This window comes from Rhinatrema bivittatum, chromosome 4 (genome assembly GCF_901001135.1).
Source record: "Rhinatrema bivittatum chromosome 4, aRhiBiv1.1, whole genome shotgun sequence".
Classification (NCBI taxonomy): Eukaryota; Metazoa; Chordata; class Amphibia; order Gymnophiona; family Rhinatrematidae; genus Rhinatrema; species Rhinatrema bivittatum.
Window position 1 is genome coordinate 402,023,085 of NC_042618.1, and position 23,482 is coordinate 402,046,566.

General features: G+C 43.9%; 1 protein-coding gene across 1 annotated transcript; it reads right to left on the reverse strand.

Moving 5' to 3' along the window:
• Nucleotides 1–9: 9 nt before the first annotated feature.
• LMOD3 (leiomodin 3) lies at nucleotides 10–23,088 on the reverse strand. Its single transcript, XM_029601081.1, has 3 exons — nucleotides 22,616–23,088; nucleotides 8,957–10,468; nucleotides 10–1,416 (listed from the first exon to the last, which is right to left on the reverse strand). Exons 1-3 carry the CDS (start codon nucleotides 22,907–22,909, stop codon nucleotides 1,390–1,392), a joined length of 1,833 nt encoding a protein of 610 aa, XP_029456941.1. The 5' UTR covers nucleotides 22,910–23,088; the 3' UTR covers nucleotides 10–1,389.
• Nucleotides 23,089–23,482: the final 394 nt, after the last annotated feature.

The following is a 23,482-nucleotide window of genomic DNA, read 5'->3' on the forward strand; positions in this document are numbered from 1 at the left end:
ACCACAGTGTTCAACAAAGAATAAAAGGTCTTTATGCAACTGAAGCTCTTAGTTTAATGATATAAAAATTGACAGGTTGTCTTTAAAGAGGATCTAGCATGCTTCTTTTCTGCAGATCTTCAGACTTGCTCTTCTAAATTGTATTTCGCTTTTGAAAACATTAAACCTTTACCACCAACCCCCAATATTAGGAAGGAATCCCTGTTCTGGCTGATGCAATTACAGTTTAAAACAGCAACCAAGGCAGAAAAATAAACTGGTGTTAACAAAAAAAGAAAAAAAAATCTAATTCATGATAGGGCCCTACTGAGGCAAAATCCAAATTGGATCGTTAGTTGTAGCCATTTCTGGAGCAGAAGCTCTCTTCACACAAGTGCTATAGGCAGATCAAACAGCTGGATTTATACCTGCACCATGCTTCTCCTTACTTCTATAGCGCTACTACATCCACAGTGTCTTCTATATACAACATACATTTCTAATTCTGCAAGACCTGATGCTAGAAATGGCCTACAGAAAATAAAGTGAAGCCAGTATTTCCTTTCGCCAAAGCTGAAATCTTACTTTAAATGAGTAGAAACCTCCAGAGTGGCTTTCTGAGGAAAAGACCAGTTAAGGGCTGCAAGGGGTATTCCCACCCAGCTCTCAGGAGCTATTTTTCAGCTGGGAGTGGAAATGGTGGCTTAATAAATGGTCTGTTTCCAATGAAAGGCTTGTGTGCTGCTGCAGCACCCAAAGAGGAGCAAAGGGCAATCCGTCGGTGTTCCTTACGGAGAACCCTTCCCCATGAGAAAAAAAAAAAGAAAGAAGTTTGTCCATCACCCAGAAATGTTGCCACTTACTGCCTTACCAGCAGACAGGGAGCCCGACACAGTTTACCCTTTTTGAGACTTGCAGAAGATGGGAACCTGTAAGCAATAAGGCAATTTTCTATTCTGCAAGATTCCCAAATCCCACCACTGGCCAAATCGCGGAAGTATTTTCTTTCCCTTGCCTGTGACTGATTTCATTCCTGCACGTGGTGGTGGTTTGTGTGGGGAGACTGTGCACATATTTGAATTTTGCAGAATAGTGGCCAAAAATAACTGAAGATGGTAGGGCTTCATCCTACTTTAGATTTCAGAACAGAGGGAAACGTGGTGGAGGTCACCAGGGACAAAAGAAAACAAGGGAGAGCTGGAACCCAAGCTTCATTTTCACAGCTGTTTAGGTGCTCTCTTATATCAGCCCTTGATAGCGTCACTTCATTGTACTGCTGAAAGCATCTGTCTAACGTTGTTCCCACGTGTATTTACCACCTGGCATCTGAAGAACAAGCTTAGAAGGATCTTGAAAGAAACACTGGACTAGTCCGTTTGGTTCAAGTTTTCCCCAGATGAAAGTGTTCTCCTACTCCAGCTCTTTCGGCAGTGGTACCTGAACAACAGCAACAAAACAGAGGAAGGAGATAAGATGAATGATATAATTAATGAAAGGTGGAGGAGGAGGAAGGTTCCCTGACAGAAGTCATGTTTCTGCTGCAGCTGCCTTGGAAAATAATACCGGGTAACCACAAACCAGGTCACGCACACGCGCGTGCACACACACACACACACACACACACACACACACACACACACACACACACACACACATATACACACACATATATATATATATATATATATACATGCTGCTTCAGGCCTGATTTACTAAGGTTTTTCTCCCATTCTGTATCTATGGGAAAAATGCTTAGTAAACGGCTCCCCAGCTAATTGCTATTTTGGAGCAGGAAACCTTTGTCATAAAGGTGGTCTCCTTTGCAAAAAATTGTATTTATTTTATTTATTTATCAATTTATAGCCTACCTATGTACAATAGTAGGCGGGTGACAATATTACATTCAGTTACAAAAAAACATAGCATTCTGAAACAACTTAAAACTTGAATAGCTAAGACATAAAGCATGCAAAAAATTCATTAAAACAAAATACTCAGATAATTCTATTTTTTGCACAGTTTTCAGAGTGCAACAGTTTTTTTTCAGATTCTTAGTTAATGAGCTGATGCGCAAAATAGTTCAACTGTTAATTCTGAAACAAAAAAATTTCACACGGAAAACTGCACCCAATTTTATTCTTTGCAAAGGAGAAAAACTTCACTAAAATGGCAACTTAATGCACCTTATTTCCATAGCGCATGCTATGTCCCATTTTGTAGTTATTTGTTTTGTGGAATTTCACAGTGCAGCTCTTTATGTGCTATTTTTCTCCCAAGCTCATGTGCATGTGTAGAAAAATAGCATGTGAAAAATGTGAGAGTGCATGCAAAAATTTTTAATTTAGTACACGAGCCTCAAAGTTCAAAGAACAGTTTTTCTGTGCTAAAGAAACCACAGACGGTGTGCTACTTTTCTAACTCACAACCGGTGGCACTCATGTAAACTTTCATGTGACGGTTATAGTGCTATGCTTCTACACTATTTCAAGGCAGTGAAGTCAGCCCCCAGATAGGACCTCACAAAAACCTGGCAAGAAGCCATTAAAACACTGAGGAGTCAAATGTAAAATAACAGATGTAAAAATAATTTCAGCTGGCCTTCAGTGCATAGTTTAGACCCCCCTAGCCCTTTATTGTTAGAAGAGGTTCAGCCTGGTGTTCAGGAGGAATAGATACTGAGGAAGGACATGATGGTAGGAGGCATGGCCTCTGCTTCCCTGACCTGGACCGAATACATTAATGGTGAACAATTTTACTCTTTTTTGGTGAATAACATCCTTTGTGGTTTGAACGGGATCTCCTGTGTCTATTTCTAAAGCACACACCACTTCACGAGTTGCTGGTAGCTAGATTTTAAGGAAGCAAATATTAAGCCAAGCAGTGTCACTACTATCTTGAGAATAGTAGATCATTGCTTTGATGATGGCATGTTTGTATGCAAGGTTTTTGCCTCAGCAAAATTCAGATTATGTGTAACCGTTATCCCGACTCCTTGAAGGAAAAAAGTAGTTTGAAAAGGAAATGCTAAAGGAAATTGTTAAAATGTTCAGACACCTCAGAATACCCCATCAAGCTTGTTGTCAACGTTACAAGGTAAAGGGACACCAGTAAGGTTGATATAACAGGACAGAAACACTTTTGAAAATAAAGATTTATATCAATTCTTCATTTTTTGTTATATTATAGATGAGAGGCGATGCAGGCTCGTCCTGCATCGCCGACTATAACATATGGAACGCGCATGGCGGCGAGGGAATAGTCCGGGGCTGGTGGGGGAGGGAAAGGCAGGAGCGCGGAAAAGAGCCCGTGCTGATAATGGGCGGGAGGATGCAGTGATTGGTATTGCTGCCTCCTCATTGGCTCCTGCAGTGCCTTGCCATGATGCAGCAGGTAGCTCGGTCTCGGTGTTCAGGTGGGCTGCAGCAACGGCGGTGTTCTTGGCTCGCCATGGAGAGGGACCCCGTGTACAATGGGAAGGAGGGGAGGTCGAGCCCAGGAAAAGAAAGAGGAAATCGGCCAGCAGCGGCGGGCGGTTTCCGTGGGGGAGCGCAGGCGACTGGTATAAAAAAAACCCCCAACAAATAAACAATAATGCAGGGATATGGGGGGTGGGGGATGGCAGGCCTGCCTTGTGGCCAGGTCGGCTGTGGGTCGAGCAGCGATCCTGTGTCCCGTTGGGGAGTGTGCGCGGTGAAGATGAGTTCGTGCGGGCTGATGCGTCATGGGGACTGTGCCCCACCAATGGGGGGGAGGAGAAAGTTGTCTTTCGGGCCGGTGGCAGTGCCCGCCTAGGCGTGCCATCCTGGGAGGGTGCGAGAGGGCGCTTCCAGGCGTTCCCCACCCGCGCAGTGGAAGGGCCTTGTGTTCTCCCAGTTCCCGCCATTTTGACATGCCCTTTCGGTGGCAAGCCGCTCGCAGCAGAGTGGCAGGGTGCCGATACAGCCGCCTGATGTACCAAAGAAAAAAAGATACTAATAATATATAGTTAAAGTTAAGACTAATACCAAATGCAGCAACAGTGCTCCGGGGCCATGCCAGTGCGGCGGTTGGTAGCGGTGGAGGGTGCAGGGTGTGGGGGATGGAGGTGGAAAGGGGGGCGGTCTGCCGCAGTGGAGGGAAAGGGCACCACTGACGGGGAGGTTTGCGATCACCATGGCGGGCACATGAGGCAGATCGTGCGAAGGGTGGTGGGACGAAGGGAAGGGTAGAGGGTGGATGGGGGATAGGCGGTGTAGTGGGCTGTGGGTGGAGAGGGTGCAGCGCGCTCTACAGACCAATCGAGGGACCCGCTGAGAGCGAGAGGGGCAACAGGAGATGCGAGACACTAGTTTCGTAGGGGAAGGGCCCAGTGCTTGCGTGGGGGGAGGTCGATGGCCTGTTACGATTGGGTAGGCTGGGGCGGACCTAGCCCTAGTGAATGGTTTGGTACCAAAAAAAAAAAAAAAAAGAAAAATATGAATAAAAATTAAAAAAAATCGATAAATACATATCTAACTAATGGAAAGGGGGGGGGGAAGGAGGTGGTGAGACCTGGGGCATGGGAGGGTTTTTTGTGGCTTGTGCTTGTGTGTTCCCAGGAGCGGCAGAGAAGGAGACCATGCATGTTCAGGCAGGTGGCTCGGTGGGAATGGAGGCATGTAACGCTTGACAAGCATTGCACCAGTGGATCTTTCGCAAGGGCAGAGAGTACAATCATGGGGAGGCGGTTGCCATGAGAGGTCATGTGAGTATACTTGAAGGGAGTGAGGGGTTACGCAGAGGGCGAACAAGGGGAGGGGAGTCAGCACCATTAGTTCTATGGGGGGGAGTTGCGTTCGGCACAGACAGTTCCTGTAACTCTAGGAAGTGGCGAGGATATGATAATGAGGAAACGTCAGAGGCCATGGTGGGACCTAGCCCTCGGGCGGAGTGACCCCAGGAAGGGTAACATGAGTGTGCATACAGGTAGGGAGTGAGTAGTGGGGGGGGGGGGGGGGGGGGGGGGCGCATAGGCCAAGGGAAGACGGAGTGTGAGCGCCTGCTCTTCAGGGGGATAGGGCTCACCAGCTAGCCTGAAGCTGGTCCGCACGGTGCGGCTGGGGGTAGGTTGCAGGTGATAGGATCCCTAGGTCATGTACCTCTTCTCAGCTCATAGGAGGCGCAACCATGTAGTGGGGGGTGGGCGCAGATAGGTGCGTAGATAGTAAGGTTTTCGAGGACAGGGGAGAGGGATCGTCGAGTAAGTTAGCTGATCGGTCAAAAGGTGAGCGAGGGCTCAAGCACATGCGCGGAGATTGGAAGGCCGCCGGACGGTGTTGCGAAGCTGCTGAGCGGTGCCTTCTTCCCTCGACAGGGCAGCCATTCAAAACAACAACAAAAAAAAAAAATCCCAGGGGACAGGGGCTTCAGGCTGGTCACCAGCCTGAAGCCCCTGTCCCCTGGGGTGATGTGGGGTGGTGTGGGGTGATGTGGGGTGTAAATAAGATACTAGGGCATGTACGAGTAATTTGAGGGGTTCCGGGGAGTTTGGGGAGGCAAATGGATGCTGAGTGAGTCGTCAGCCAGGGGCTCATTGATACATGAGAGAAGCCATGCAAGGAACAGGGTCGCATTTCTCCATGCCACGGGGACGACATGGGGGTTGGGGATGGGGTTTGACAGAGAGTGCTACGGCCCCCGGGAAACCTGTCGATGGCACTTGCCCAGCCACAGGTGGCGGGGTTCTTTCTGTGTCATAGTAACAGGCGGGGAAAGAATACACAATGGTCCGGTGCTGCATTTTGGAGGGTAGCAGGGGAAAAGAGAACGGGATGGTGCCAGGAGGATGCCCTGCTATCGGGGAGTGGATTAGTTAGAGGGGCCAGTTGTGGGGCGTGCAAGTTGGTTCCGAGGTGTGATAGTGAACGGGGCATTGCAGTGACTTCTACCAGGCGTCACGATGGAATACTCCAACGGAACCAGTTGGTTACCATAAACAAATTTTAGCAGGAAACGGTAGAAGGCGGGGCATTCGTCTCGGTAAATCCATGCTTTGGGTGACCGTATGTTCCAGGGTTCATTAAAGTGTCGTGGGAAGAGGGCCATTGCAGGAGGGGGCGGGGGGTTGTGGCTCTCCACTTCAGGCAATGTGACTATATTAAACAAAGAACTACAAACACAAGAACCCGGTAGGCAGTGCATGGTACTAACTGACTTATCTTCTTTCATAGAGGTATCAAGGGTATTCCGGGTCAAAGGTGCCTGGATTATGGGCCATTTGATTAGTCATTGTGCGCATGGACAGGCAAGGAAAGGAAAGTATGGTGTACACCTGGACCTGGGTGAGGGAAGTGGAGGATTGCCGGGTGCCGCAGGAGAGGGGGAATGAGAGGAATGGATATTCTTACGACAGGAATGGGGAAGATGCGTCAAACCGAGAATCATAGAATCACGTAAGGGATACCATCGTCATACAGTCATGCAAGGAGTCTATCACCGGCAGGATGAGGGACCTTCTCAACCAGATGGGAAGGTTGTACTGGTGGTGGCGGGGCTGGACAATATGGTGCTATTGGCTACAAGGAGGAAGTGTTGCGAAACTTGGAAGAAAGAAAGGGAATTATACGGTCATGCAAGGAGCCGATCACCGGCAGGAGGATGGACTTTGCGCAACCTGATGCAATGGTTATGTTTGGTGGTGGAGGGGCTGGACATTATAGTGCTTTTGGTCGCAAGGATGAGGTCCTGCATAAATTGGAAGGAAATGGAATTGGAGCATAGGGACAGGGGTTGGTTTTAGGTATCAGAGGCCGCAGTGGGGGAACAAGGATGAATTAAGACGTCCTTGTTTGTGGCGGAAACCCGAGCCCAAATTATATTGGGGAAGAATGTACTGTGAGAGGAGTGGGGGGGGGGAGCATCTCATGTAGTTGGGGGGGCTGCTGCACGAGACGGCCGTTGTGCTGTGGGGCTAAAGCTCAAGGCCAGAGCTTGACCTCGCTGGGGGCGAGGTGGGTTAAGTAAATAAAGAATGGCGGGTTATTGCTTTACCACTGGGGCGAAGTGGTAGAAGTCTCAAGGGGGGAGTTATAAGGGGGAAGAGGAGGAAAGAAAGGGTTGGGGGTTTGCTATAAGTGATAATGATACAAGGTTATACCATTGTAATGGGCTCGGGTTAGGTTAATAAACTGCGGCCTGTTGTAATGCCAAATTGTCTCATTGTGGGGTGAGATGAGCAAGCTAAGGTCAGGTCTTGACTCCTGTGTTATAGTAGTCCTGCTTTTTTTTGACCCGTTGCTGTTTTATTTTCATCATTTTTAGTGTAGGATTGAATAAATTAAAGACCTTGACTACCACACTATACTGGCAGACATTTATCTTATATTAGAGGTTCAGTTGAGCTCAGCAGAATCAACCAAACCCAGCGTCAGTGGAAGCAGTGTGCATTCCGGCCGGATGCCTTGAGCGCCACAGTTTGGGGAGGTGGCAGCTACAGAACTGGACTGGGCTGGCATCATTTGGGGCCCAAGCCTTGCTGAGCAGCAGGAGCTCACCAATGTGCTCCATGCTGTTTCCAGTACTTCCCTCACTCTGCCGGCTCTCTCCCACAGCAGCGGTTTCCAGCGACAGCTGGGACCCAACTTCACTTCCAGGTCCATGGCAGCACTGAGCCAATCGACTGTACTCCTAGGCCCTCACCTGTTAATTAATTAATTAATTAATTAATTGGTTTAAAAAATATTTATATCCTGTAGTGGCAGCAGCCAGCAAAAATGCTCCCCTCCTCCTTTTGTGCACACCCCAGGCTTGCAGGGGCCGGAAAGAGGAAGCAGAATACTTTTGAGGCTGTGGTGGGTGAGGGGGAGAAAGGACAGGAACAGAAATGTTCCTGGGGCTGGGCAAAGGGGGTGGGGAGAAAGGAAGAGGAAAGTTCCTGGGACTAGGGGTAAAGTGAGAGGGAAGGAGAGGAAGAGGAATGCTCCTGGACTAGGGGTGAAATGAGAGGAAAAGGAATGTTCCTAGATTTTGGGGGGGGGGGGGGGGGGAGAGGAAGAGAGATTCTCTTGCGCTTAGGGTAGGTGGGGAAGAGAAAGGAATTCTCCTGGGGCTAGTGGTGGGAGGGCAGGGCATATGACAGACGTTTTGCCTAGATCAGTGGTATTTACTCCTAGCCTTCAAAGGCCATCACAGGTTGGGTTTTCAGGCTATCTCTAATGAATATGTATGAGACAGATTTGCATGCAAATTTATTTTATGCATATTTATTAGGGATAGCCTGAAAACCCAATCTGTTGGTGGCCTTCGAGAGCTGGGAGTAAATACCACTGGCCTAGGGCATCTAATACTCGTGCACTAGCTCTGGCTAAACCTTTTTTTTTCTTTTGCATGTCTTTGGTGCATAATTATCTTGCAAAAATGATCCATTCACTTTAAAAGCTTTAAATTAAAAATGAAATTTAATGACATTTCTGTGCATTGTTTGAGAAGACAGGGAATTTACTATTTTATACCTACGTGTGAATCTCCTACTTTGTTCTTCCTACGTGATGCAGCAGCGAAGATTTAGAAACTGAAACAGGATTGGTCTATCCTGTCAATTCAGTTTTCAATAAACTGCAGCTAGGTCACTCTTACATCAATTTACAAATCTTTAATTGTGCCAACACCAGTATTGTTCCTAGAAGTCATTTTGCATCAGATTCTATTTATATAAAATTAAATTCTGTAACCCTAATTGGATGGGTCTATATATTTTTACACGCCTTGGGTATTCAGATTATCATTTTAGTGATAAGTTATTGTGTAAAAACAGAGTTGTCTACATGTGGCTGCCCTGTGACTTTCAGTTCTCATCTACCCTCCTTACTTTATGGAACTTACCAAGTACTTTCAACCTGGATTTGCCACTGTCAGAGACAGGATGTTGGGCTTGATGGATTTTGGTCTGATCTAGCATGGAATTCTTATGTTCATAAAATAATGTTTTACTCCAGTGGTTGCCCACTTTATGAATACTCACTGATTTAAGATAAGCGACATTACTCTGACGGATGTCTTTCAATAACTCATCTCTAGGGGTCAGCTCAACCAGAGGAGGTGGTCGCCTTCTAGGAATTGGTTTCAGAGTCTTGATCACGTCTCTCAGGTTTGCTCGCTCCGATGACTCTATCTCACTTGGCATACTTGATTTTGGTTTTGTTCTTTTGAGTTTGATCATGTCTCGGAGGCTGGTTTGCTCACATGGCTCAGCCAGCTTCTGGGCAGATGACTTTGGCTGAAGTTTCTTGAGCTTGATCACTTTAAAGGACACTGTTTCAGGATTGTGCTGTTTATCAGGGACAGGGACTGATTTTGTCTGTTCGCTTTTATGCCCTATATGGGTAGTATGGGGCATGGATGGCTGTAACTTTGGAGAAGTTGGCATAGAATTGGGAATAGGCACGCCTAACATCTGTATCAATCCAGGAGGCAACCCGTATCCATTCTCTAGCATGGATATAATATCTTCTTGATCTTTGACCTGCTGTTGCTTTTGATCCTCTTGCCTTTTTTGTCTTTGTTTGTCAAGATTTCGGGTGAGCAAATTAGTCACCACCATTCTGGGACCAGGAAGCTCAAAGTGATAGCCCATTTTTAACAAAGTGGTGTTGGCCTTCAGGAGCCGTGCAATTTCCATTTCTGCATGGTGGCCCAACATATGCCTCTGATTATGAAACCGTAGTTCGGTTAACACCTCATTAAATTGTAGACACCTCAAAATCGCTATTATCCCTTTGCCTGAGATGAAGTTAGATTCGATATTTAGAGTCACAATACTTCTATTTTCTCGCAGCATATTAGCCAGAGCAAAGGCTACATTATCATCTGCTCCCACATTTGCTAAACTAAAGGTTTTTACATGTTTGTTCTTTTTCATTGCATCAACAAAGTCCACTAACATTTCTTTTGGGATATTTTCAATGTTGTTCAAGTTGACTTCCCTCATAACTGGGTTGTTTTTCCGGATGTTGCCTAAAGTTTCATCTAAGTTTGTCTGGTTTCCAGAGGGCCTTGCAGTCATCTTAATAAAATTAGTATCCACAGTTAACTTTTTGGGCAAGTTTAATTTCCCTATCTTCTTCTCACCATTTTCTTGATCTTGGAACTTTGCCACTGGTTCTGTAAGCATGTTGGTTGGTGTCTGATCATTTGTCCTGATTTGTTCCACATCATCAATCTTCACAGGCATCTTTAAATCATTCCCATTTTCTTCTCTTTGGCTGTAAGCCTTAGAATCTTCTATTTCATTTTGAACTCTTCTTACAGTATTGGATTGTTTCACTGATTCTTCTTCCTTTCCTGAGTAAACCTCTGACCATGCTGAGTTCTTTTCATTTGCCCCATTTTCATGATTCCTGTCAGAGTTATGTAATGTTTCTTTTTTGACTGGATTAGTGTACCTTTCTGATGTTTCTTCAAAATCATAATTTGTTTCTTCATTGTCCACCTCATCATCAGTTGTATTATCTTCATCTTTCTTTGCAAATTTTCTCTAGAGAAGGCAAAATTAAAAGTTGAAATACATTTGAAATGGATCTAGCAACTTTTTTTCTGTGTGTGTTGCTTAAATAAAACAATTACATTTCTTTTAGAGGCAATCTTGTTAGACATAATTGACTATAACATACTGAAAAACATAAAGAACAAATATTTTATGTTCCAAATAGTTCAATATTGAAGATTGATAAGTTAGATGACGATGTCTATTTATGTTGATTTGTTACTCACCTTTTTGAATACGAAATTCGCTCAAGGCAATTTACAGTACATTTGAATAGCAGCAGTATTTACAGCTTTACTATAGTTCATTATGTGACCATGCTTCAAAATCATTTACATAATGGTTGAGAGAATTTCAAAGTGATTCTTCAATGCTAATGATTAGCATCTTTAGAACCACAGCTTTCATCTAGTGCCCCACTGAATTCTGGGATATTGGACTTGGTTACTGGTGAATCATGGAATACATTGCAAAAATACTATGCTATACTTCAGAAAGCCCCGTGAAAGCAGATGATAGGCAATAGTAGCTAGAAAGAGGGGCTATAGCCCATTAGGCTTATCTTTACCATCTCAGTACTAATATCTCCAATTCAATTTGTTAACACAAAATTGTCAGTCTTGTTTTTAAAACCACATAACAACCTTGCAGGAGCCACATCTTTCAGCTTATTCCAGCTACCCTTTGTAAGGGCTAGTGGAAGCATTAGGCGTGGTAGGCAGTGGCCTGGGGTGGCAAAGTAGCTGGCAAGGGCAGCAGTTTTGAAAGGATGGATGAGATCAGAGAATTGGGGGCGACAAAACAGGATTAGCAGCCAGATGTCCAAATAGTATCCTTTATTGGGTAGTAACACGAGTATATGAACAATGCCCAACTCTGGCCGAGTTTCACCCTCTTACAATGGGGCTACGTCAGGGGCTACAACATACAACAACACATACTTGTAAATAATAAAAATCATAAAAACATAACTAAAACGCACAATTAAAATGGTAACATGAAAATGTGGTATAAATGTGAATTATGACAAAACATGTGGTTGTGAAATGGAGACCAAATGATCAAATATTATGCCTTTACCTCAACTTGAGTCGTGTTATGATGAAAATCCAAGTCTTAAAAAAGACTGTGCAACAAAGGTCTGTAATTTAAATACATTAATTATGTTCATTAAAAACAAAAATAAATAATAAATAAATATAAAAAATATATTTATGGACCTATTATTATTATTTACAAGTACTATTGGACATCTGGCTGCTAATCCTGTTTTGTCACCCTCACGGCTTTGTTAGACAGCCTTCCTTGCTGTTTCTTCTGAGATCAGAGAATTGGCATGGGTGAGGCATGGAACTGGAAGGCGTCTTCCATTTTTGGGTATGTATTTCTTTGAGGAGCTAGGGTCGTTTGTTGTGTGTGTGATTTGAGAGAGAGAGAGATCACGTGATGACATCACTGCCTAGGATGGCTGGACAACCTTCCAACCTTTGTATGAAGTAGTACTGGCCTTTGACAGATCTACTCTGATCTGATCAATTCTATTTTCCCTTTTTTATTTGATGTTAACTTGCAGCCTAATTTACTAAAACTTTTTTACCAGACCATGTCTAGAGGGAATAAAGCTTAGGAATTCAGGTCCTTAGTGAGAGTTACAATGTTCGTGTTATTATTTAATCATTAGAGTGTATTAAACCAGGGCACCTCACAACAGATTCAAACTATTGATCCTAGCCTATAAGGCAATCAAGGGCCTGCTCCCCTCCTATCTATGCAGCCAACTATCTGTACACACCCCCACTCACCCTCTTCGTTCTCTGTCTAATTCTTGACTGGTTGTACCTGTTCCCAAGGAAATGTGGCTCTCCAGCACAAAAACGAGAACATTTGTTGGTTGTATCTCTTCCTTCTTGAATGTTTTGCCATTAGACATCAGGCTCACACTGGATATCATGACCTTCAGGAAGAAACTAAAAATTTGGCTTTTTATAGAAACCTTTGGCCCATAAACTTGGATCACTGTGTTTTCCACTCTAATTCCTTAGCTTCCTGTCCCCTCTTGAACCCAGCCTTTATTTCCCTTGTACCTGTAGAAAGAACTGGAAGACTGGGAGAAAATGGATGAGAACAGTGGGCCAAATTAAAAGGAGCTATTACAAAGGCAACAAATCTATATGTTAGAAAAGTAAACAAGAGTAAGAGGAAAAAGAAACAAATTTGGTTCTCTAAGAAGTGACTGAAAAAATACAGGCAAAAAGAATAGTGTTCAAGAGTATAAAAGATCCCAAAAAAGGAACACAGGGAAGAATATCTGTTAAAACTGAGGGAGATGAAGAAAGAAATAAGTAAAGCAAATGGTCAAGTGGAAGAAAGGATGGCCAAAGAGGTAAAGCGAGGAGACAAAACATTATATATCAGTATATCAATGAAAGACGGGAGGTCAGAAGTGGTATAGTGAAACTGAAAGGTGACAAGGAGCAATGTGTAGAGAGTAATGAAGAAATGGCAGAAATATTAAACAAATACTTCAGTTCAGAATTCACTAAAGAAGAACCTGGAGAAGGACCATTGCTGGTTAACAAGACTGTAGATGGGGATTGAGTAGATGAAACTCCGTTTACAGAAGAGAATGTTTGGAAGGAGCTAGGCAAACTGAAAGTGGACAAGGCTATGGGGCCAGATGAGATATACCCCAGGATACTGTCAGAACTTAAAGATGTGCTGGCGGGTCCACTGAAGAACCTGTCAATAGATCCCTGGAATGGGAGTGGTGCCATGGGATTGGAGAAGTGTGGTGGTGGTCCCACTTCAGAAGAATGGTAGTAGAGAGGAGGCCGGAAACTACAGGCTGGTTAGCCTCACCTCGATGGTTGGAAAATTAATGGAGACTCTGCTAAAGGAAAGGATAGCGAACTATCTACAATCTCCTGGGTTGCTCAACCCGAGGCAGTATGGATTCAGCAAGGGAAGGTCCTGTCAGTCAAATTTGCTTGATTTTTTTGATTGGGTGACTAGAGAATTGGATCAAGGAAGAGCACTCAATGTGATCTACTTGAATTTCAGCAAAACATTTGATATGGTCTCGCATTGAAGGATTGTGAATAAAATAAGAAGCTTGGGAGTGAGCGCCAAGGTGGCAATGTGGATTACAAACTGGTTGACTGAAAGGAGATAGTGTATTGGTAAATGGAATCTACTCTGAAGAGAAAAGTGTATTAAGTGGAGTACCACAGGGTTCGGTTTTGGGACCAGTTCTGTTCAATATCTTTGAGCGATATTGTGGAAGGGATAGAAGGTAAAATTTGTCAATTTGCAAATGATACTAAGATCTGCAATAGAATGGACATGCCTGAAGGAGTAGAGAGAATGAAAAGAGATTTAAGAAAGCTGGAAGAGTGGTCAAAGATTTGGCAGCTAGGATTCAATGCAAAGAATAGAGTCATGCATCTGGGGTGCATTAATACAAAAGATCTGTATTGATGGGGGATGAAAGACTAACGTGCAGGAACCAAGAGAGGGATCTTGGGATAATAGTGGCTGGAGATCTGAAGATGGTGAAGCAATGTGACAAGGCGAAAGCTAAAGCCAGAAGAATGCTGGGCTGCATAGAGAGAAGAATAACTGGTAAGAAAAAGGATGTGATAATGCCCTTGTACAGGTGCTTGGTGAGGCCACACTTGGAATATTGTGTTCGGTTTTGAAGTCCATATCTCAAAAGAGACAACGACAGGATCGAGGCAGTCCAGAGAAGAGTGACCAAAATGGTGTGAGGTTTGTATGAGAACCCCTATGAGGAGAGGCTAAAGGATCTCAATATGTATATCCTAGAAGAGAGGTATACAAAGGTTTTAATGATGCACATTTGACAAATCTTTTCTTTTGAAAAGGAATCAGTAGAACTAAGGGTCACAAAATGAAATTCCAGGGAGAATGACTCAGGAAATATTTCTTCACAGATAGCATGGAGAATGCCTGGATTGCCCTTCCAGAGGAGGTGGTGAAGACAAAATAGTGGAAGAATTCAAAGGGGCATGGGATAAACACTGTGGGGTAGATTTTTAAAAACAGATCGATCGCGTACTTTTGTTTGCGTAGCAGGCGCAAACAAAAGTACGCTGGATTTTATAAGATATGCGCGTAGCCGCGTGTATCTTCTAAAATCCTGGATCGGCGCGCACAAGGCTGCCGATTTTGGGCAGCCAGCGTGCGCCGAGCCGCGCAGCCTGTCTCCGTTCCCTCCGAGGCCGCTCCGAAATCGGAGCGGCCTCGGAGGGAACTTTCTTTCACCCTCCCCTCACCTTCCCCTACCTAACCCACCTCCCCGGCCCTATCTAAACCCCCCCCCCACCTTTATCCATGGATTTACGCCTCCCAGAGGGAGACGTAAATCCACGCGCGCCAGCAGGCTGCTGGCGTGCCGAGACTCGACCCGGGGGCAGTTCCGGAGGGCGCGGCCACGCCCCCGAAACGCCCCGGGCCGAAACCACGCCCCTGGTCCCACCCCCGAAACGCCACGTCATCGGGTCCCACTCCCGACACGCCCCCGACACACCCCCTTCCAAAAACCCCGGGACCTACGCGCGTCCCGGGGCTCTGTGTGCGCCGGCGGCCTATGGAAAATAGGTGCGCCGGCGCACAAGGCCCTGCTCGCGTAAATCCGGGCGGATTTACGCAAGCAGGGCTTTTAAAATCCGCCCGTGTGGATCCCTAAAGGCTAGAGGATGGAAATGAAGAAAAGAGTGCTTGGGGGGTAATTTGCTGGTGTGGCAGTTACTACCCTTAACCAATAAGCCTGATACTTTGATGCAACTCTAACATTGCTCTCTGCTTCAACTGCAAGGGGTAATAGGGAATTAGATTCAAATAGCAACCAACAAGAGCCCTGGCTTTTACGGTCTGGGAAATTGATAAGCATTGGGGTAACCTGCACAGTACAGCAGATACTACCATAAGCTTGCTGGGCAGACTGGATGGACCACCTGGTCCTTTTCTGCTGTCATTTCTATGTTTATATGTTTCTATCTTTCTCCCTACATTTTGAAATTCCCTAACTCTTAGTATTTGGGGTAGATTTTAAAAGGAGCTCGCGAGGCGTACATGTGAGTGCGCTACCCGGCACATGCAAATGTACACCCGATTTTATAACTTGTGTGCTCAAGTTATAAAATCAGGGGTCAGCGTGCGCAAGGGGGTGCACAATTGTGCACCTTGTGCGTGCCGAGCCGCGCTGACTTCCCCCCTTCCCTCCCCCTAACCTGACCTTCCCACTCCTTCCCCTAACCTTTCCTCCCTCTAGTCCTACTCTAACCCCCCAAAAAGTTTTATTTTACCTTTTGTGCCTGCCTCCGGGCAGGCACAAGTTGCACGCACCGGCAGCCTGCCAGCACGCAATCCTCCAACACAGTGGCAATGGCCGCTGTGTCGGAGGCCTCTGGCCCCATCCCCGGACTGCCCCTTTTGTAAAGCCCCAGGACTTACACGCATCCCGGGGCTTTACGTGCATCACTGGGCCTTTTTAAAATAGGCCCGGTGCGCGTAACCCTTTTAAAATCTGGCCCTTTATGTGTTGGCCTTGATGGCTATTGTTACTGTTTTGGGGTTTTTTTTTAACTATTTTCAGTGGTGTTTTTCAAACATTCTTATAACAATATGCAACGTGAAAATACATATATAAATGTTCAATAAGACCCCTCTTCCCTCTTTGGGGTAGATTTTCAAAGGGTTACGCGCATAACCCTTTAAACCTACCCCTGCATGCGCCGAGCCTATTTTGCATAGGCTCAGCGGTGTGCGCAAGCCCCGGGACGCGCGTATGTCCCGGGGTGGTCCCGAGTCCTCTGGCACAGCAGCTGGCGTAACTCCTGTAATAAAGGTAGGGGGGTGGGTTAGATAGGGGAAGGGAGGGGAAGGTGGGGGGGAGCGAAAGGAAAGTTCCCTCCGAGGCCGCTCCGATTAGGGAACAGGGAAAGCCATCGGGCCTCCCCTAGGGCTCGGCACGCGCAAGGTGCATAAGTGTGCACCTCCTTGCGCGCGCAGACCCTGGATTTTATAACATGCGCGCGGCAGCACACGCATGTTATAAAATTGGGTGTACATTTGTGCGTGCTAGGTAGCACGCACAAATGTACCCCGTGACGTAAGATTAAAAATCTGCCCCTTTGGTTATTGCTACTGTTTTGTTCTGTCTCATGGTTTCCCAGCACCTTGTAATTCCTGATTTTGATTTTCATAAAATGAACCCTGTTGGCCATTATTACTTTTTGGTTTTTGCCTCCTTCACTCCCTGCTTAGTTTCTTTATATGCTTGTCCTTACTAGCTCTTGTTATTTTGAAACATGCTTTGAGTTCACTCGCTGGAAGATGGGTAATAAATAAAGATGATGATGATATAGGTATAATGAGACCCTGCCCAGTGAGTTTAAAACTAAGCAAGTACCTGGGGCAATGAGGGAAAGAATACCTCTCTTTTCTCTCCTTATATCCTTCCTCGTTAACTCAGTTCATTTGTCAAGTCATTCTTTTCTTTACCTTTTATCTTCCATCACTAACTCCAACATTTTCCACCTTGCTGCAATGTATGCTTGGAATAGATTTCCTAAGTTAATGTGACATGCTCCCTCTCTACCCTTATTCAAATCCAGCCTAAAAATCTACCTTTTTGCAGCATCTTTTAAATCTTAACCCCTAGTTCATCTAATCTTACCCTTGTTGGTTGTAATCATTTTCCATAATAAGTTAAACTCCCTAAGACTTTTATTCATCTTATTTTTCTGTATTGAATAGCTTGTGAGCTTGACGGAGCAGGGACTGTCTCTTAGGTGTATTTGTACAGCGCTGCAAATGTCTAGTAGCGCTATAGAAATGATAAGAAGTAGCAATAGTGGTAGTAATAAAGTAACTTGTGGGCAAAGCAAAATTTTAACCTGATTCATCTGTTTCCTAGTTCATTATTTTAACCACTAGGCCACCTACTTTCTTGGATTCTTTTAGATTCTGATACCATTTTTATTGGAAGCAATGTAGCACAAGGCCTTTCAAGACCATAGAAATCAATTATTTAAAATGTGACCACAAAAGTTTATGGGCCACATTGTATTTGGATTATTTTTACATTAGTTTGTTCATGTATGTATGTATTTATTTATTTCAATCTCTTACCCGTCTTTTTGAATATGAAATTCATCCAAGGTGGTTTACAGTATATTAGAGAAAGCAGCAAATGTGCGAAGATCATTTGCAGCTACACAAAACCTGTATAACATTTTAAAGTAACCACAATTTAAAATAGTAGCAATAACAATTCAATTTGGCAAATAAAAGGTGTTTGCAAAATACTGATTCAGTTCTGCAAAACAGCAAAGTGGAAGAACACATGAGAATTACAAACAGACACACTCAACAGAAGTGTTTGCAGATGCATATTTCAGCAGCAATTTTAAATGCACTAATGATACCAGCAACCTAAAATGAATCATTTTTTTCTAGGACCAACTATAGTCTTCAATTTCATTTCATCTCACATTTATAACCTGTTTTTCTAATCAAAATATGACCCAAAATGGATTAAAACATTAACATATATGTAATACAATCAAAATGATACATAATATTAGCATACAAAGAAAACAAATAGCAGCATATAGACATAAAAACAAAAAAATATAACAAATACAACCAAAATTATACCTAATAATTTGGTGATATTAAATACAAACCCAATTAGATATAAAACTAGTCCACAAACCACCCAAAGACAACTCAGTCTATAACAAAAACAGTCATCCTCCTAAACTCTTACAAAATAATTCTTCCTGACTAAAGTATACTTTCTCCTACTGTGGGCATTAACAATTAGTTCCATAGCAACACTAAGGGGTCTAGGTTATTAGAGCCTCACAAGTAGCACATCAACAGAAAGACAACATAAAAAAAACAAACAACAATCAGCCAGTAGTGAATGTCCTTCATGTAGATTGTTTATGATTATTACATGTGTCCATCAATAGTGGTTTTTGGTCCAATAAAAGAAAACCATAAAAACAATGTGATGAACTGGTAGCTAATGCAATATGAAATTATCTTGGCATAATTTGGTGATAAATAAATCTATATGAAAATGCAAAAGGCTTTTGATGTTATTACTTAAGACAACTTTTTTTGTGATTTTAAGCTCAATCCCCAAATCAGTGTCCCAGCTACTTAAAAAATAAGGCCCAGATTTTAAAAAGATTACGCGCATAAATCCCGGGGATTTATGCGCACAACCGGCCTTACGTGTGCCGGGCCTATTTTAAAAGGCCCAGTTACTTGCGTAAATCCCCAGGACGCGCATATGTCCTGGGGCATCAGGGAGTAGGCGGGGTGGGGTGATCCGGGGGTGTGGGGCTAGAGGCCCTCGGCACAGCGGCCATTTGCCGCTGTGCCGGGGGATCACGTGCCAGCATGCGCTACTTGCCTGCCTTTAGGCAGGCGCAACAGGTAAAATAAAAATTTTGGGGGGGGGGTTAGGTTAAGGTTAGGGGGCGGGAAGGCTAGGGAGGAGGGAATGGGGAAAGGCTGCGGGCGTCGACGCACGCAAGTTGTACAGTTGTGCACCCCCTTGCATGCACTGACTCCCGATTTTATAACATGTGTGCACGTGCGCGCGCATGTTATAAAATCACACGTCCATGTGTGCGCGCTGGGTAGCACACGTACATGGATGCACGAGCGCAACTTTATAAAATCTACCCCTAAATGTTGTTCTCTTAGCCCCCACTTGTCCTATAAACCTGTTTCCTCACTGAAATATACATTTCCTAAGGAAACGTCTTAAGAATTTGGAGCTATAGTGACCAGTCCTTTCTGACCCAGGCATGACATTAGTATATGTACTCCTCATTTGTGCGAGGGTTTTTTTTTGTTTTTTTTTTTAACTATCTGAATGATGAATGCATATGAAAAAATGTAAATTAAATAATAGAAGTTATTCTTATCAACAAAGTTACTGACCACATAGACGGACATGGGGGGAGAGTCAACATGGTTTTTGTAAAGGGAAGTCTTGCCTTACTAATTTACTAGATAATTTTTAAAGTATAAATGAACTGTGGATAAAGGCAGTCAGTTGATATAGGGGTAGATTCTCAAACCAGCGCGAGCGCATCCATGTGCGAGATTTTATAACATGTGCGCGCAGGCCCGAGCCCGCAACGAGCCACGCTGCCTTCCCCCACTCCGAAATCAGAGTGGCCTCGGAGGGAACTTCCCTACCCCATCCCACCTTCCCTTCCTGTCCCCTACCTCCCCCGCCCTTTCCCCCCCTACCTTTTTCTTTTTTTTTCCTTTTATTGCAAAACTTACATCAGCCCTGGGGCTGATGTAAGTTGCGCGTGCCGGCCAACTGCTGGCACGCGATTCCCCTCACAGTGGCAAATGGCCGCTGTGCCGGGAGCCTCTGACCCCGCCCTACCCCCGCCCCTTTAGTAAAGCCCCGGGACTTAGACGTGTCCCGGGGCCTTACGTGCGTCGCCGGGCCTTTTGACAATAGGCCTGGCGCATGTAAGGCACTCTACACACGCAAATCCACTGGATTTACTTGTGTAGAGCTTTTAAAATCTGGTCCTTAGTGTATTTGGATTTTCAGAAGACATTTAACAAAGTCCCTCATGAGAGACTCCTTAGGAAATTGGGAGGTCATGGGATCAGAGTCATGATTGTGGATTGGTAGCTAGCTAAAAGACAGGAAACAGAGGGTAGGACTCAATGGTCAGTTTTCTAAATGTGGAGAAAGGTTGTTAGTGGAGTGTCCCAAGGCTCTATACTGGGACCTGTGCTATTTACAATATTCATAAATGATCTGGAGAAAGCAATGATGTGTGAGGTGAACACATTTGCAGATGACACAACATTGTTTAGAGTCATCAAAACAGCAGCGGATTATGAAGAACTGCAGAAGGACCTTATGAGACTAGGAGACTGTGCTTCTAAATGGCAGGTCCAAGTTAATGTGGACAATGGACAAAGCATTACAAATAGGGAAAAATAATCCCAACTACAGATACACAATACTGGGTTCTGTGTTGTCACCATTCAGGAAAAGGAACTTATAGACACTACTTTGAAATCTTTGGCTCAAAAAGGCAAATAAAATATGAGGAATTATTTGGAAAGGAATAGAGAACAAAACTATCATAATGCCTGGTGGCTATGTCTCAAAAAACACACAGTGAACACAGAAAGTGTACAGAGAAAGGCAACAAAAAAGATAAAGTGATGGAAAAGCGCCCTTACAAAGAAAGGCTAAACAGATTAGGGCTCTTTAACTTGGAAAGGAGATAACAGAGAAGGGACATGATTGCAATTCATAAAATCATGAGTTGGGTGGAATCGGTAAATAGGGAACAATTATTAACCCTTTCAAATAACACTAGGACTAGGGTATACTCCATGAAACTAGCAATTAGCAGATTTAAAACATCATAGGAAGTCTTTTTTCACTCAGCGCACAATAAAGCTATGGAATCTGTTGATAGCCGATGTGGTCAAGGCAATTAACTTAGTGGGGTTCAAAAGAGAGGAAAAGTCCATAAACAGTTGCTAGCTAAGTAGACTTGGAAAAGCCAGTATGTATCCCTGGGAGTGAGATGCAAGAAATAGATCAGCTATTGGGGATCTGACTCTTGAACCAGACTAGCCACTGTTGGAGACAGGATGCTGGGCTCAATGGACCTTGGTCTGATCCAGCATGGCACTTCTTAGTTCTTATGTTAAAGAAGCACGAATTGACAGTAGCCAGGGTTGAAGCCTTGTCAATTGGCTCCTCTGCTCACAAGTTTCAAACTTGTGCTATTTCAGCATCTTTTTGGATCTGTTACCATCGTCTCAAGATAAATAAATGAAATTAAAGCAGTTGCTTACATACATGTTGTTGAATAAATACATTTGTATGCTATGCCTTTTATTAAAGTGCAATAATAGAAAGTTACAGTGCATCTTAGTGTTGGTAAGTTGGGTTAATGTCTCCAAATGGATTTGTTTTGTCCACGTTGTGATAGGCATGAACCCTCAGTGTCATGCCAGGATATATTGGGTATGAGCTCAAGCTGTGCCTTTCTTTTCTAAATACCTGCATCGTGCCAAAAAGAACTTTTTCCTGGAGCTCATATGGCGTCACATAGACTGGCAACATATCAAGGTGGACTTAGAAGTTCTTTATGATCATTAGGTCATTTGCATCTAGACCTATTGGGACTATATCTGTAGTATTGTTTTGCTATGTTTTCCTGGTCTCTGCATGCATCTTTTGGTATTTGAAGATCACCTATTTCTCCATACTTAGAACAGAGAGTTCTTGGAGACAGATTGGTCCAAACTGGAGTATTTTTTAGGTGGTGCTAACTTTGAAAAGATCAACCCAAAATCCCAAGTTGCTGTGTATGACATGTTTCTGTGATAAACTTGTACTAAACATATGTTAGATGCTTAACATTCTTTGATAAACCACACAGTAGCTTAGTAGTAAATTAATTTTGTTGATAAACATCTTAATAACTGGTTATTGCCTATAGACTTCTGTATGATTTATTGAGTGTTAGTTTCTGAACATGTACTGTAGCTTTATTCTGTATAAGTGTTTTAGCTGTATAACTTTTCATACACAGAAAATGTATTATTCTAGTGTAATGATGATAAACTTCCATAATGTTTAATTTATTCTGGCACAGGATAGAGATGAAAAGCTTGCCAACTGCATTGCTGCTTACAGTACTTAACTGATACCAATGTCTTTCTGTTCAAAATAAAAGCTGGCCAAAAAGAGTTAGGGGTATTCAAACCCCTCCACTGTAGTACATTAGAGGGAGATCATCATCTCAGATGAATCTGAGAAAGACAGACAAAAATCCTTATCCTAAGTTAAGAACAGCTGCCCCTTTGCCTGGTACGTGCTACCGATAACGAAATGCTGGACATGCAACACACTACAATTTTTTTTGTCACCTGCCTTTCCGAATAAAAGCTCAAAGCCAGACTTCAGCAATAAAATACCGATATTCGAGTAAAAGCTTCTGCTGCATTAACTTTTGTACGCCAGCGAAGCAGAGTGAAGGACGGACCTGCAGCGAGTCCCGCTAAGGTGAGTGCCCGGCGTCTCTTTCTTACCTCGGAAGGCAGCAGCGTGACGGGCAGCCGCTCCTGCTCCTGCCTACGCTCGGATTCCTTCTGCCAGTACAGATAGTCGACCAGAGACCGATGATCGAAGTTCCCTGTGGGGGTTTTGTCAGTTTGATCCCTTTGGATCATGCCGACGGGCACTCGGGGGTCCGGCGCCAGGACATCCATTTCGCATTGCAGCTCCTGGAGCTCTTCAGGCGAGAGATTCGCTAAGATTTCATCCTCGTCAATCTCCCCAGCAAAGGCCTCCTCTTGGTCAGATTCTTGGCTGATTTCGGACATTTTATAATGTGGGAGGAAAAAAAAAATGTATCTGGAATAAAGTGGCCAAGCTTGTAAAATACACACCACAATGTCTGTTATATCACCAGGTTTGTGCAAACTGAGTCTGAAGTAGAGATCATGCTTGATCACAGCATGGGGGACACTGGGACGAGGACTTAGTCTAAGTCTATATTAAGCTGTGTTTGGCTGCCTAAAGAGAATTTATGGAGTTGCTGCCATGCTCCGTTTACAGCAGCTTGTGTCAGCTGCACAAACCTTTCTGACATTTCAGTGCAGCTGGTGTGTCCCTTCCCCATTGAATGATACATTTACTGTTAGCTTTCTAGAGGATTCGAGTAACAAGATAACTTTTTTTAAAAGCATCATTTTCTCTTTATAACATGTATATACATTAGCATAAAACTGAGTACTTGTTCCTGGCATCCAGCCTTTTAGTGAACTACGAAAATCATCACATCCATCTGTATTTTGATAAAATTTGAAATCAAAATATAGATTTTACTCATTGAAGTATTGAATGCAAGTTCATAATGCCTATGCCATAAGAATATAAGATTTGCCATACTGAGT

Coding starts and splice junctions, on each gene's coding strand:
- LMOD3 (XM_029601081.1), bottom strand. CDS start 22,909: ATGTCCGAAATCAGCCAAGAATCTGACCAAGAGGAGGCCTTTGCTGGG. Junction 10,469..22,615: donor TCACGCTGCTGCCTTCCGAG/GTAAGAAAGAGA, acceptor TGCCTTCTCTAG/AGAAAATTTGCAAAGAAAGA. Junction 1,417..8,956: donor ATGTCGCTTATCTTAAATCA/GTGAGTATTCAT, acceptor GCTGTTGTTCAG/GTACCACTGCCGAAAGAGCT.